This window comes from Crinia signifera, chromosome 6 (genome assembly GCF_055691185.1).
Source record: "Crinia signifera chromosome 6, ASM5569118v1, whole genome shotgun sequence".
NCBI classification, from domain to species: domain Eukaryota; kingdom Metazoa; phylum Chordata; class Amphibia; order Anura; family Myobatrachidae; genus Crinia; species Crinia signifera.
Window position 1 is genome coordinate 232657252 of NC_139222.1, and position 11817 is coordinate 232669068.

Sequence of the window (11817 nt, forward strand, 5' to 3'; positions counted from 1 at the left end):
CGCTTCTCCCGGTTATTGCTCAGAGGCTTGTCCCGGCAGCTAACCAAAATGATCAGCTCGGCGTAGCTGTAACGCAGCCTCCGAGCAGAATCCATTTTGGAAGTGAACACTCCCCAGCGCATGACACAAAACGCAGTACACATGGTAGTCAGTAGGCTAAAGTAATCAATCCAGGAGACATACTGTACAGTACTATACAGTGAATGGGTTTCTTAACTTTAATAAAATTGTGTCTTCATACCGTACAGTACAGTATATGGGAGGCCTCTTACTGTATTAATTTAATTTAATAAACTGTGCGTTGTAGGTTTTTTAGTACTCAATATACGTTACTACAGCATACTGTACTTTATTTTGTTTTTAGTCCTGCGAATTTTTCCGTTTTCAGCGGAGGGCTTCCTTAATCAGTTATTGCAGTTTACTGTAGTCTCTGGCGCAAATTTGTTCTGCGAATTTTTCCGTTTACAGTGGAAGGTATCCGTATGCGGGTCCCCTTAGTTTTGCGAATTTTTCCGTTTTTAGTGGAGGGCTTCCGTTAGTAACACAAATTTGTTCTGCGAATTTTTCCGTTTTTATAGTGGAGGGCTTCCGTAAGTAGTACTCTAATGTAGGGACAAAAACTTGAATGATGGGACTTGCTGTGTTTGACATGTGACCTGTGTCGACATGTGACATGCGTGGAAGGCGGCCACCATTACAGTATACTGTAGGCAACATGGCGCACAGAAACAGGAACTTCTCTGATGCGGAGCTCCTGATTTTGCTGCGGCATGTGGACAAATCCTTGGCCAGTAATGCCGAGAAGCACAGCGCATACAGGAGCGCAAAGGAGGAGATCGAGGAAGTCCTGCACAGGGAGAGGAGTATCCTCTCGCTGCAGAAGAGGTGGAGTGACCTGCTTCGGAGACAGCCAGATAAACTGGCCAAATTGAGGGCCAAGCTCAGCAGAGGTACTGTACAGTACATGACATTAACAAAATTAAAGTACTGTACATTAGTACTGTAGTACAGTATTTACTGTTATAGCGGGTATGGATAATTGGATAGACACAAACGCAAGGGGACGCGGACACCTGTGAAGCCCGCGTGGGTAAGCGTTTATCTGTACAGGTATCCGTGTCCCCTCGCGCCCGGTGCTCGCTGGGCTCGGTGGCTCGCTGCGCTCGCCACACTTTCTGTTCTGAACTCCACGGCGACGTGGATAGTGGGGTTATGAAAAAGTCGTTGGACACGTAACGCCGCCCCTCGTGGGCTCGCTGCGCTCGCCACGCTTCGGGTCGGCGTTGATAGTGGGGGTGGTTTACTGTGAAAAAAGGGAATCGGGACATCGGTCAGAATGAACTTACAGTAGGTCTACAGTCATTAGGTCGACCCCACTAGGTCGACTTGCAGGAAGGTCGACATGGGCCAAGGTGGACATGTGATTAAATTGACACAAGCATTACAGTATGTCAACATTCAAAAGGTCGACATGGTATATTCCAGTGTTTTTGGAATCCGCCATGTGCTGACAGGCAAAACTGTATTTCATGCCCTATCATCCACTAGGGCAGGGGTGTCAAACTCAAATTCATCCGGGGCCGCATCAGCAGTTTGGTCACCCTCAAAGGGCCGGTTCTACATCTTCCCCAATATTTGCAGATAATGGGAACGCCCATGAAACGCGGGGCGTATGCATAGGGTAATGAGGCTAAGTAGCCCCTCACGCCCCTCTACGCCCCCTGTGCGGCGTGTAAAGAATACGTGCGGCGAAATCGCCTGCACATGCGCAGAGTGACCTCTGCACATGTGCAGACGATAACCATCGGCGGGACGACCGCATGCGGAGAAATCTGCACCGATCAGAATAAGGCCCATTGTCTGGCGGGAATGCTGTAATAGGTGTGTTGACCAAATAAAATGTCGACCTTGACCAAGGTCGACCTAAAACCATGTCGACCTTGCTTTCTGTCGACCTAGTGGTGTTGACCCAATGCACTAATGTTTGAAAGGACACTACAGTATACTGTAAATGTTATTTTTACACAGGACTTCAGAGGAGGAGGAGGAGGGAAATGCAGGCCGATACAGCCCCCACCGCCTCAACAAGCGGCGCCGCTCCATCTGAGAGTAAGTCCTGTCATTTCTTTATTGAGTTTGTGTATTTTTTCTTCCTTTCCAACTTGTGTCTTTTGTTGGCGTGCCGTTGGCCGAGGCTGAGGGGACGCAATGCACTTTTCTAGTGTCCATGTCGACTGTGTCGACATTCAGTCAACAATAATGAAAAACTCGATGGTGAACTTTTTGAATGTTGACCATACCCATGTCGACTTAATAATTTAGTTTTCCTAATGACCATGTCTCCCTAACCCATGTTGACCTTCAGTCATGTCGACCTTCATGCATGTCAACCTTCAGTGGTCGACCTAATGCTTGTAGACCTAATGTCTGTCTTTCCTATGACCCATCTTTGTTTGCTACTACAGTACAGTATACAGGTTGAGTATCCGGTATCCGGACATCCCTTATCCGAATGATTCCAAAAACCGTGGTTTTTGGAATCATTCGAATTTTTTTTTATTTTTTATTTTTTAACCCCTAACCCTCTTTTCATACTTACCAAGTCCCCGGGCGTCCACAGCAGGCCTCCGGCATCTTCTCCAGGGTCTCCAGCGGTCCCAGGAATGCATTGCGCGAGTGTGTGCGCGCGCCGGTGACGTCACCAGCTCCCGCACCCATAGACCTCACGGACACTTGTCCGTGTAAAAGCATGTATGGGGCCGGGCAGCTGACATCCGGCGATGTCAGATGCCCGCCCCCAACACATGCGTCACAGCCTCATTACCATGCGTACGCCCCGCGTTTGCATGGGAACGCCCATGAAACGCGGGGAGTATGCATAGGGAAATGAGGCTAAGTAGCCCCTCACGCCCCTATCCACCCCCTTTGCGGCGTTAAAAAAAATTGTGCGGCGATTTCGCCTGCACATGCGCAGAGTGCCCTCTGCACATGCGCAGATCGAAAACATCGGCGGAACGGCCGCATGGGGCCGTTACCGCTTAGATCAGATTAAGGGCCTGTATACTGTATTTGTGAAAATCTGAAAGTTTTCTTCAAATGTGATGACTGGATTCCCCTTTTCAAAGCTGCATACTAGAGATGCCAGTTCACCCTCCTTTCTGTAGTGTTAAGTGCAGACAGATAATTTGATTAAGGGTCGCTATAAACCTGGACTGCATTGTCTAAAAAGGACATTTACATTTGAATCTTGTATCTGTGAAAGGAAAAATCACACTACAGTATTAGCCTCCCCACTCCAAGTACACTAACTCATTAGCATTTCTATCTGGTAAAGCTCCACCACCAACCCCCACTAATGTATTGTCGTTTATAGGATACTGTATTTGTGAGAAACTGAAGCCAACCTTCCCTCGATGATTTAAATAAAAATTAAAAGACATGAAATGTTAGCATTGAAAAATGTTGGTTGGTTTACAGTATTTAGCAAAATATTTTGTCAAAAAGTTATACTTCTGTGTTGGGGAAATAGGGACACTCGCGCGAGTGCCCGAAAAGGGGACGGGGCGTATGCAAATGAGGGCGCAGCTTATGCTAATTAGCCGCAACCTCATTTTCATACGAGAATAGACGCTGTGCAAAGGAGGCACAAAGGAGGCACTTGCCAGTGGCAGTACAAAATCCGGTACTGCACTGGCAAATGCCTCCTTTTGAAACAACCACTATCCAGGGCAGACGTAAGCAGGGAATGCACAGCGGTATGTGTCCTATCCACTTTGGAGCGGAGTGGATTTTCTAAAGTACAGTATGGCGGGCGCAGCACTTTATAAAATCCAGTCCACGCCTTTTTGTAAACCCAGTAATGAGTACAGTAACTTTATTTAAACAGCACACTTTCTCATTTTTCTCATCTTCACACAGTGCCTCCGCTTGAAGGCGAGGACACCCTGCCCTTGCGGGCCGTTACAGCCCCCAGCGCCTCAGCCGCTCCGTCTGAGAGTAAGTCCTGTCATTTCTTTATTGAGTTTGTGTATTTTTTTCCTTTCTCTCCTAATTGTGTCTTCTCTTGGCGTGCCATTGGCCCACGCTGGTAGCGTGGGCCAATGGCAGCCTAGCGCAGCCCTGCGTAGTCAGCGTTGTGTCCATGTCAGGGGGGTGGGGGTGGAGCGTTGCGCCAATGCCTCTGATGCACAAAAGGAGGCAATTGCCACTGGCAGTACTAGTGTACATCCGGTACTGCACTGGCAAATGCCTCCTTTTGAAACAACCACTATCCAGGGCAGACGTAAGCAGGGAATGCACAGCGGTATGTGTCCTATCCACTTTGGAGCGGAGTGGATTTTCTAAAGTACAGTATGGCGGGCGCAGCACTTTATAAAATCCAGTCCACGCCTTTTTGTAAACCCAGTAATGAGTACAGTAACTTTATTTAAACAGCACACTTTCTCATTTTTCTCATCTTCACACAGTGCCTCCGCTTGAAGGCGAGGACACCCTGCCCTTGCGGGCCGTTACAGCCCCCAGCGCCTCAGCCGCTCCGTCTGAGAGTAAGTCCTGTCATTTCTTTATTGAGTTTGTGTATTTTTTTCCTTTCTCTCCTAATTGTGTCTTCTCTTGGCGTGCCATTGGCCCACGCTGGTAGCGTGGGCCAATGGCAGCCTAGCGCAGCCCTGCGTAGTCAGCGTTGTGTCCATGTCAGGGGGGTGGGGGTGGAGCGTTGCGCCAATGCCTCTGATGCACAAAAGGAGGCAATTGCCACTGGCAGTACTAGTGTACATCCGGTACTGCACTGGCAAATGCCTCCTTTTGAAACAACCACTATCCAGGGCAGACGTAAGCAGGGAATGCACAGCGGTATGTGTCCTATCCACTTTGGAGCGGAGTGGATTTTCTAAAGTACAGTATGGCGGGCGCAGCACTTTATAAAATCCAGTCCACGCCTTTTTGTAAACCCAGTAATGAGTACAGTAACTTTATTTAAACAGCACACTTTCTCATTTTTCTCATCTTCACACAGTGCCTCCGCTTGAAGGCGAGGACACCCTGCCCTTGCGGGCCGTTACAGCCCCCAGCGCCTCAGCCGCTCCGTCTGAGAGTAAGTCCTGTCATTTCTTTATTGAGTTTGTGTATTTTTTCTTCCTTTTCAACTTGTGTCTTTTGTTGGCGTGCCGTTGGCCGAGGCTGAGGGGACGCAATGCACTTTTCTAGTGTCCATGTCGACTGTGTCGACATTCAGTCAACAATAATGAAAAACTCGATGGTGAACTTTTTGAATGTTGACCATACCCATGTCGACTTAATAATTTAGTTTTCCTAATGACCATGTCTCCCTAACCCATGTTGACCTTCAGTCATGTCGACCTTCATGCATGTCAACCTTCAGTGGTCGACCTAATGCTTGTAGACCTAACGTCTGTCTTTCCTATGACCCATCTTTGTTTGCTACTACAGTACAGTATACAGGTTGAGTATCCGGTATCCGGACATCCCTTATCCGAATGATTCCAAAAACCGTGGTTTTTGGAATCATTCGAATTTTTTTTTATTTTTTATTTTTTAACCCCTAACCCTCTTTTCATACTTACCAAGTCCCCGGGCGTCCACAGCAGGCCTCCGGCATCTTCTCTAGGGTCTCCAGCGGTCCCAGGAATGCATTGCGCGAGTGTGTGCGCGCGCCGGTGACGTCACCAGCTCCCGCACCCATAGACCTCACGGACACTTGTCCGTGTAAAAGCATGTATGGGGCCGGGCAGCTGACATCCGGCGATGTCAGATGCCCGCCCCCAACACATGCGTCACAGCCTCATTACCATGCGTACGCCCCGCGTTTGCATGGGAACGCCCATGAAACGCGGGGCGTATGCATAGGGAAATGAGGCTAAGTAGCCCCTCACGCCCCTATCCACCCCCTTTGCGGCATTAAAAAAAATTGTGCGGCGATTTCGCCTGCACATGCGCAGAGTGCCCTCTGCACATGCGCAGATCGAAAACATCGGCGGAACGGCCGCATGGGGCCGTTACCGCTTAGATCAGATTAAGGGCCTGTATACTGTATTTGTGAAAATCTGAAAGTTTTCTTCAAATGTGATGACTGGATTCCCCTTTTCAAAGCTGCATACTAGAGATGCCAGTTCACCCTCCTTTCTGTAGTGTTAAGTGCAGACAGATAATTTGATTAAGGGTCGCTATAAACCTGGACTGCATTGTCTAAAAAGGACATTTACATTTGAATCTTGTATCTGTGAAAGGAAAAATCACACTACAGTATTAGCCTCCCCACTCCAAGTACACTAACTCATTAGCATTTCTATCTGGTAAAGCTCCACCACCAACCCCCACTAATGTATTGTCGTTTATAGGATACTGTATTTGTGAGAAACTGAAGCCAACCTTCCCTCGATGATTTAAATAAAAATTAAAAGACATGAAATGTTAGCATTGAAAAATGTTGGTTGGTTTACAGTATTTAGCAAAATATTTTGTCAAAAAGTTATACAGTATTCAGTGATGAAGCGCACATACTGTAGCGGTATAAAAGTGCAGCATCACCCATGTGCTCCCCCCAGTCCTCTGCCCCTGCAGCAGCATTCAGTTGGTCGACCTAAAGATGGTCGACAGTCATTAGGGCCTCACCACTAGGTCGACATACTGCAAGGTCCACATGGGACAAGGTCAACAAGTCATTAGGTCGGCATAGGATTTTTCACTGTTTAAAGAGCCGACAGGCGGTATTTCATGCCCTAATATCCACTAGGGCAGTGATGGCTAACCTTGACACTCCAGCTGTTAATGAACTACACATGCCAGCATGCCCTGCTACAGTTTTACTATTTGGCCATGCTAAAACTGATGCAGGGCATGCTGGGATGTGTAGTTCAACAACAGCTGGAGTGTTAAGGTTAGCCATCACTGCACTGGGGCATTGTGGGAGAATAAAATAGTGTGCCGAGTGCATGGACACTTAAAACTACAGTACTGTATGTCGACATTCGGATAAAAAAAAACAGTGAAAAACCCCATGTTGACCTTTCGACTGTCGACCTAGACCATGTCGACCTAAAGCTTGTGTCGACCTGATGACCTGTCGATCTTATCCCTAATTGTGGTGACATGTCTTCCAACAGCCCAGCAACCCCCTCAACAAGTGGGAGCTCCCAGACAGCTCTGGAGAGGCCGTATCAGCCCTCCACCTAGTAAGTACAGTACATGTTTTTGTTTACAGTATTTGTTAGTTTTTCTCTCTATGGGGCTGCATCAGATGTTACAGTACTGTACAGTGGTGCAAGTAGAATTTTTTTCTTGGTGGTACTGATAGCTTCCACCAAAAATGGGCATGGCCATGTGTCATGAGGGGGCATGGTCACACAAAGCTAGGGGAGTGACTTATACCCCTTTTAAACCAAAATCCTTGGTTGGACCTGATCTTTGTACACAGGAGTTTCCAGGGTTGAACCCAGCTTTAGACCCCATTTACACAGCACTATGTCCCAGGTCGGACCCAGGTCTGCGCCATTTATACTGAACCTGGGTCAGCCCTGCTTTTCCCTTTGGATGACATTAAAAAATTTCCATTTTAGGACTGATAAACTTCCAGTCAACCTTCCGTCATTGATTAAAAAAATAAAATAAAAAAGACATGAAAAGTTAGCATTGAAAAATGTTGGTTTGTTTATTTTGTTAAATATTTTTTCAAAAAGTTTTATTCAGTGCTCAAGGACACATACAGTAGCGGTATAAAAGTACAGCATCAACCATGTGAGCTCCCCTGTGGAACCTGGGTTGGGACCATTTACACCACCCACGACCCAGGTCCAACCAGTGTTTACAGTAACTTCGGTCAGGACCTGGGTAGGAAACCAGTGTTACTGGACCAGGGTGGCCCCTTTTACACCAACACTGACCTGTGTCCAGTATACTGTATTATGGAGGCAAGTGCTGCTAATATACCCCACCTCCCTTCCATGCCCTCTTACACATGCGCAGAAATACTGTACAAGTGTGTCTGCTTGTGCTCACCTCTGAATTAGGCACTCTGTCTCTCTTCACCCCTCTCTACTGTACAGCATACAGTATCCTCTACGCTCAAGACTTTATTGTTACCTATTGTATTACAGTATACTGTATCAGCAAGCTCAAATTTTGGTGCAATTTTTTTTACAGACCTGAAATACCCAGAGGTGCCAATTGAAGAGGACATGACGGACACCTGCAGTATGGACACCTGGAGCTGTTCATCCCCGGAGCCCCAGGAAAATTGGAGCTACTGTTCCTGCCGCTCGGAGGAAGAAAGCGAGGTGGCAGCAGCGCTTCCTCCTGCATCCAGCAGAACTCCCCCAGGGTGTAAGTACTGTACTCATGGCCAGCAACAGCAATCCTGGGGCCCCATAAATTGATCTCTCTGGGGCCCCTTCCCCATCAAGCATAGTAGTGGTGTGGAGCAGGGGGGGAGTAATAGTGTGGAGAAGGGAGGGAGGGAGGGAGTAATAATGCAGAGCAGGAGGGAGGGTGGGAGTAATAGTGCGGAGCAGGGAGGGAGGGAGGGTAGGAGTAGTAGTGTGGAGCAGGGAGGGAAGGTGGGAGTAATGGTGTGGAGCATTGAGGGAGTTGTGGAGTCCACCTGTAAAGCCATATACAGTACAGTACTGTACTGTACCTGTGCACTACAAAATTCCCTCAATATTGCCATTCTGTATACTGTACAGAATGACCCATACTGTATGAAGAATGCCCCCCTTTAGTGCCTACAGTAATTACAGTATGCATTCAACCCCCCCCCCCCCATCACCTAATGCACAATGCCCCCTGACTTGTGTAATGCCTTCATTCATCAACACTCACTGCTGCAACTGCTTCTGCTGCATTGAATACTGGCCTACAGTATGGATAGCTGTCCTGAGATTCTGTCTCCAGGAGCAGCTGAAATGGGAGCTGCTCCATCTGTACATTACCGTACACAGAAAGTTGTGCTCCACTATGACAATTCTTATGACTTTATTGGTGTTCATACAGTACTGTACAGTACACTAGTGTACAGTACTGTATGTGCTGCAGTATGAGACACTATTGTTCAGTACTGTACAGTAAAGTACTGTATTTGTACTGTACTGTACAGTACCGTATGTACTGTACAATATGCTGTACTGTATTACTATTGTTACAGAAAATGATCAAACATTTCTTTTTCCACAGTGCATTCCCCTTGGCTACCTTGGCAGTACGAACAAACTCCTCCCCAACCATGTAAGTAGTAGTAGTAGCAGTACGTTTATTTATTAGGCGCCACCAGTGGCGCCGGAAGGGGGGGGGCGAGGGGGCAGCTTGCCCCCCCCAAAATTACTGAGGCGCTAAAGCAGCTGTGCGGGCGGCTGATTAATCAGTAATATAGGCGGGCGGGCGGTGGGCTGATTAAGCTTGATCCAGCCTCCCGCCCGTCCGCCTACAGTATATTACTGATTAATCGCAGCCGCCCGCCCGCACAGCTGCTTTAGCGCCTCAGCAAGAATCCGATTCCTATTCGCAGCCGTCCGCCCACATGGATGACTTCTGCGGGGAGATGTTGAGAACCAGCGCCCGCCAATCACAGTGGCTGTGATGCGTCCACAGTGATTGGCGGGCGTGATGCGGGCCGTAGGGAGGGAGACTGGTCGCGTGGATCAGTGCATGGGCGGGAGCCGCGGGAGCATCCTACAACAGCCGCAGCAGCAGCCATCACGCTGTGCTGCCACAACTAAAACTTAAAGGTAAATGCTGCTCCTCTCACCCTCCCTTCCCCAGTGACTGACAGATCCAGGGGTTGTCATTTACCCCTGGATTCACACCCAAACAGGTTTATGTAATTATGTCTGATTATCATAATCAGACATAATCACATAAATCTGTTTGGGGGTGACAGTGCCACTTTTTCCACTTTTTACGAGTAAATGACAACCCCTGGATTAATGTCAGTCCTGGTGTCTCTGGCCACATGTACTGTATATGCCGCTGCCCGGTGTATAATGCCCACGTGTACAGAATATGCCGCTGCCCTGTGTATAATGCCCATGCGTAAATGCCGCTGCCTAGTGTATAATGCCCACGCATATACAGTATGCCGCTGCCCTGTGTATAATGCCCACGTGTACAGTATATGCCGCTGCCAGTGTGTATAGTGCCCGGGGGTAACATATAGCAATTTAGGGTGCGCCAAAATGAGATTATATCTTGCCCCCCCCCCAACCTAAAAACGTTCCAGCGCCCCTGGGCGCCACAAAGTGTCCACAGCGCCGTACATACAGTACTGTAGCAAACAAAAAAACAAATTACAAGGTAACGTACTGTACAGGGTGTGTTGAAAATTACAGCATACTGTAAATAGGGGTACAGTATACTGTAGCTGGTAGAACTAAAATCAGCATCAGTTCAGAAGTACTGTAGGTGTTGAAATGAAGTACAGTACAGTACAGTAGATGAAGGGAACAACAGGAGAGGAGCACAGGTGAGGTAAAGAGGTACTGTAGGGTGAGTACTGGAGGAAGGAGGGCCCTACTCATAAGAGTTAACAGACTACAGTAAAAGGAGGACGAACGAAAAACAATAGGATACTGTACTGTAAGTACTGTAGGAACAGATGGGAACGGAGGCATGATAGGAGGATCAAAAGAGGTTAGGAGGAGGGATAGGCTAGTCGAAAAAAGTGGGTTTTGAGGGAGCGCTTGAAGGAGGTAAGGGAATCAGAAAGCCTGATACAGTAGGTGGCGGGAGGTTGTTCCAGGAGGCAGAGGTAGAGTGGCGGGAGAGGAAGATGAGCCTAGCAGCAGCGTTAATAATGGATTGGAGTGGTGCAAGGCGTGTTCGAGGTAACCCAGAGAGAAGGATGTTGCAGTAGTCAAGGCGGGAGATGACAAGAGAGTGAATGAGAATTTTGGTCGTGTCAGTGGAGAGGAATGGTCTGATGCGTGAGATGTTGCGTAGGTTAAAACGGCAAGACTTGGAGAGAGCACAAATGTGGGGGGTGAAAGAGAGGGAGGAGTCAATGATGACACCAAGGCCGCGCGTTTGGTCGGTGGAGGTGATCTCGGTTTCACCAATGCTGATGAAGATACTGTAGTGGGAAAAAGGGTACTGTACAGTATGTTCGGGGGATGGAAGATTAGAAGTTTAGTTTTAAACTAGTAGTAAACTGACAGTGCTTTTTTTTTTACAGCAACTCCTGCACCATCAATTCAGGATGAAGACCAACAAGGTACAGTACAGTTTTGTACTTCTTAATACTGTAACTTACAGTACAGGTGTTTTTAAACCTTTTTTTTTTACAGTAATTAAGGCTTTCACCACTGTCTCTCAACTTAATTCCCCACACGGTGCCTTGTAACTGTAAAGTACTCAACTTGTATTACTGTTCTAAAACTGTTAATTTTTTTTTATTTTCACAGATGCCATACGAAGTGAAATCGGGAGACTGATTGCGACCGAAAATGAAGTTTTTAATTATATTTTAAAAAATATATAAATAATTTATTTTGTTTTAAATGTGCAGTGCTATTTATTTGTGTTACTACAGTATCCATCTTAGTAGTAGACTACTTTTTTTTTTGTGGTTGATCACCCCGCCCATGGAAACGGAGCCACCAGGGCAATCCCTGGCCCGCCAGCCGGCCGACCCCAGCGTGCAGCATGTCACTTGCCATCTCCCCAGCACTGGCACAGTGGGGGTTGAGGTGAGCGAGCTGGCTGCCTCACTAATCCACTGTCCCTTTGCAGCATTGGGCATCTGGCAGCGGGTACTGTATACTGGGATTTACAGTAAGATTGGACTCCATGCAAAGCAGCAGAGATTTGGAG

The 11817-nt window shown here is 47.6% G+C and overlaps 1 protein-coding gene across 1 annotated transcript; it reads left to right on the plus strand.

The window, feature by feature from the left end:
* Positions 1-715: 715 nt before the first annotated feature.
* LOC146009719 (uncharacterized) lies at positions 716-11524 on the plus strand. The gene is made up of 9 exons (XM_083150179.1): positions 716-950; positions 3919-3996; positions 4467-4544; positions 5015-5092; positions 7122-7190; positions 8158-8337; positions 9187-9237; positions 11180-11218; positions 11409-11524. The coding sequence occupies exons 1-9, from the start codon at positions 716-718 to the stop codon at positions 11483-11485; spliced, it is 885 nt and encodes a 294-aa protein (XP_083006305.1). The 3' UTR covers positions 11486-11524.
* The last annotated feature ends 293 nt before the right edge of the window (positions 11525-11817 follow it).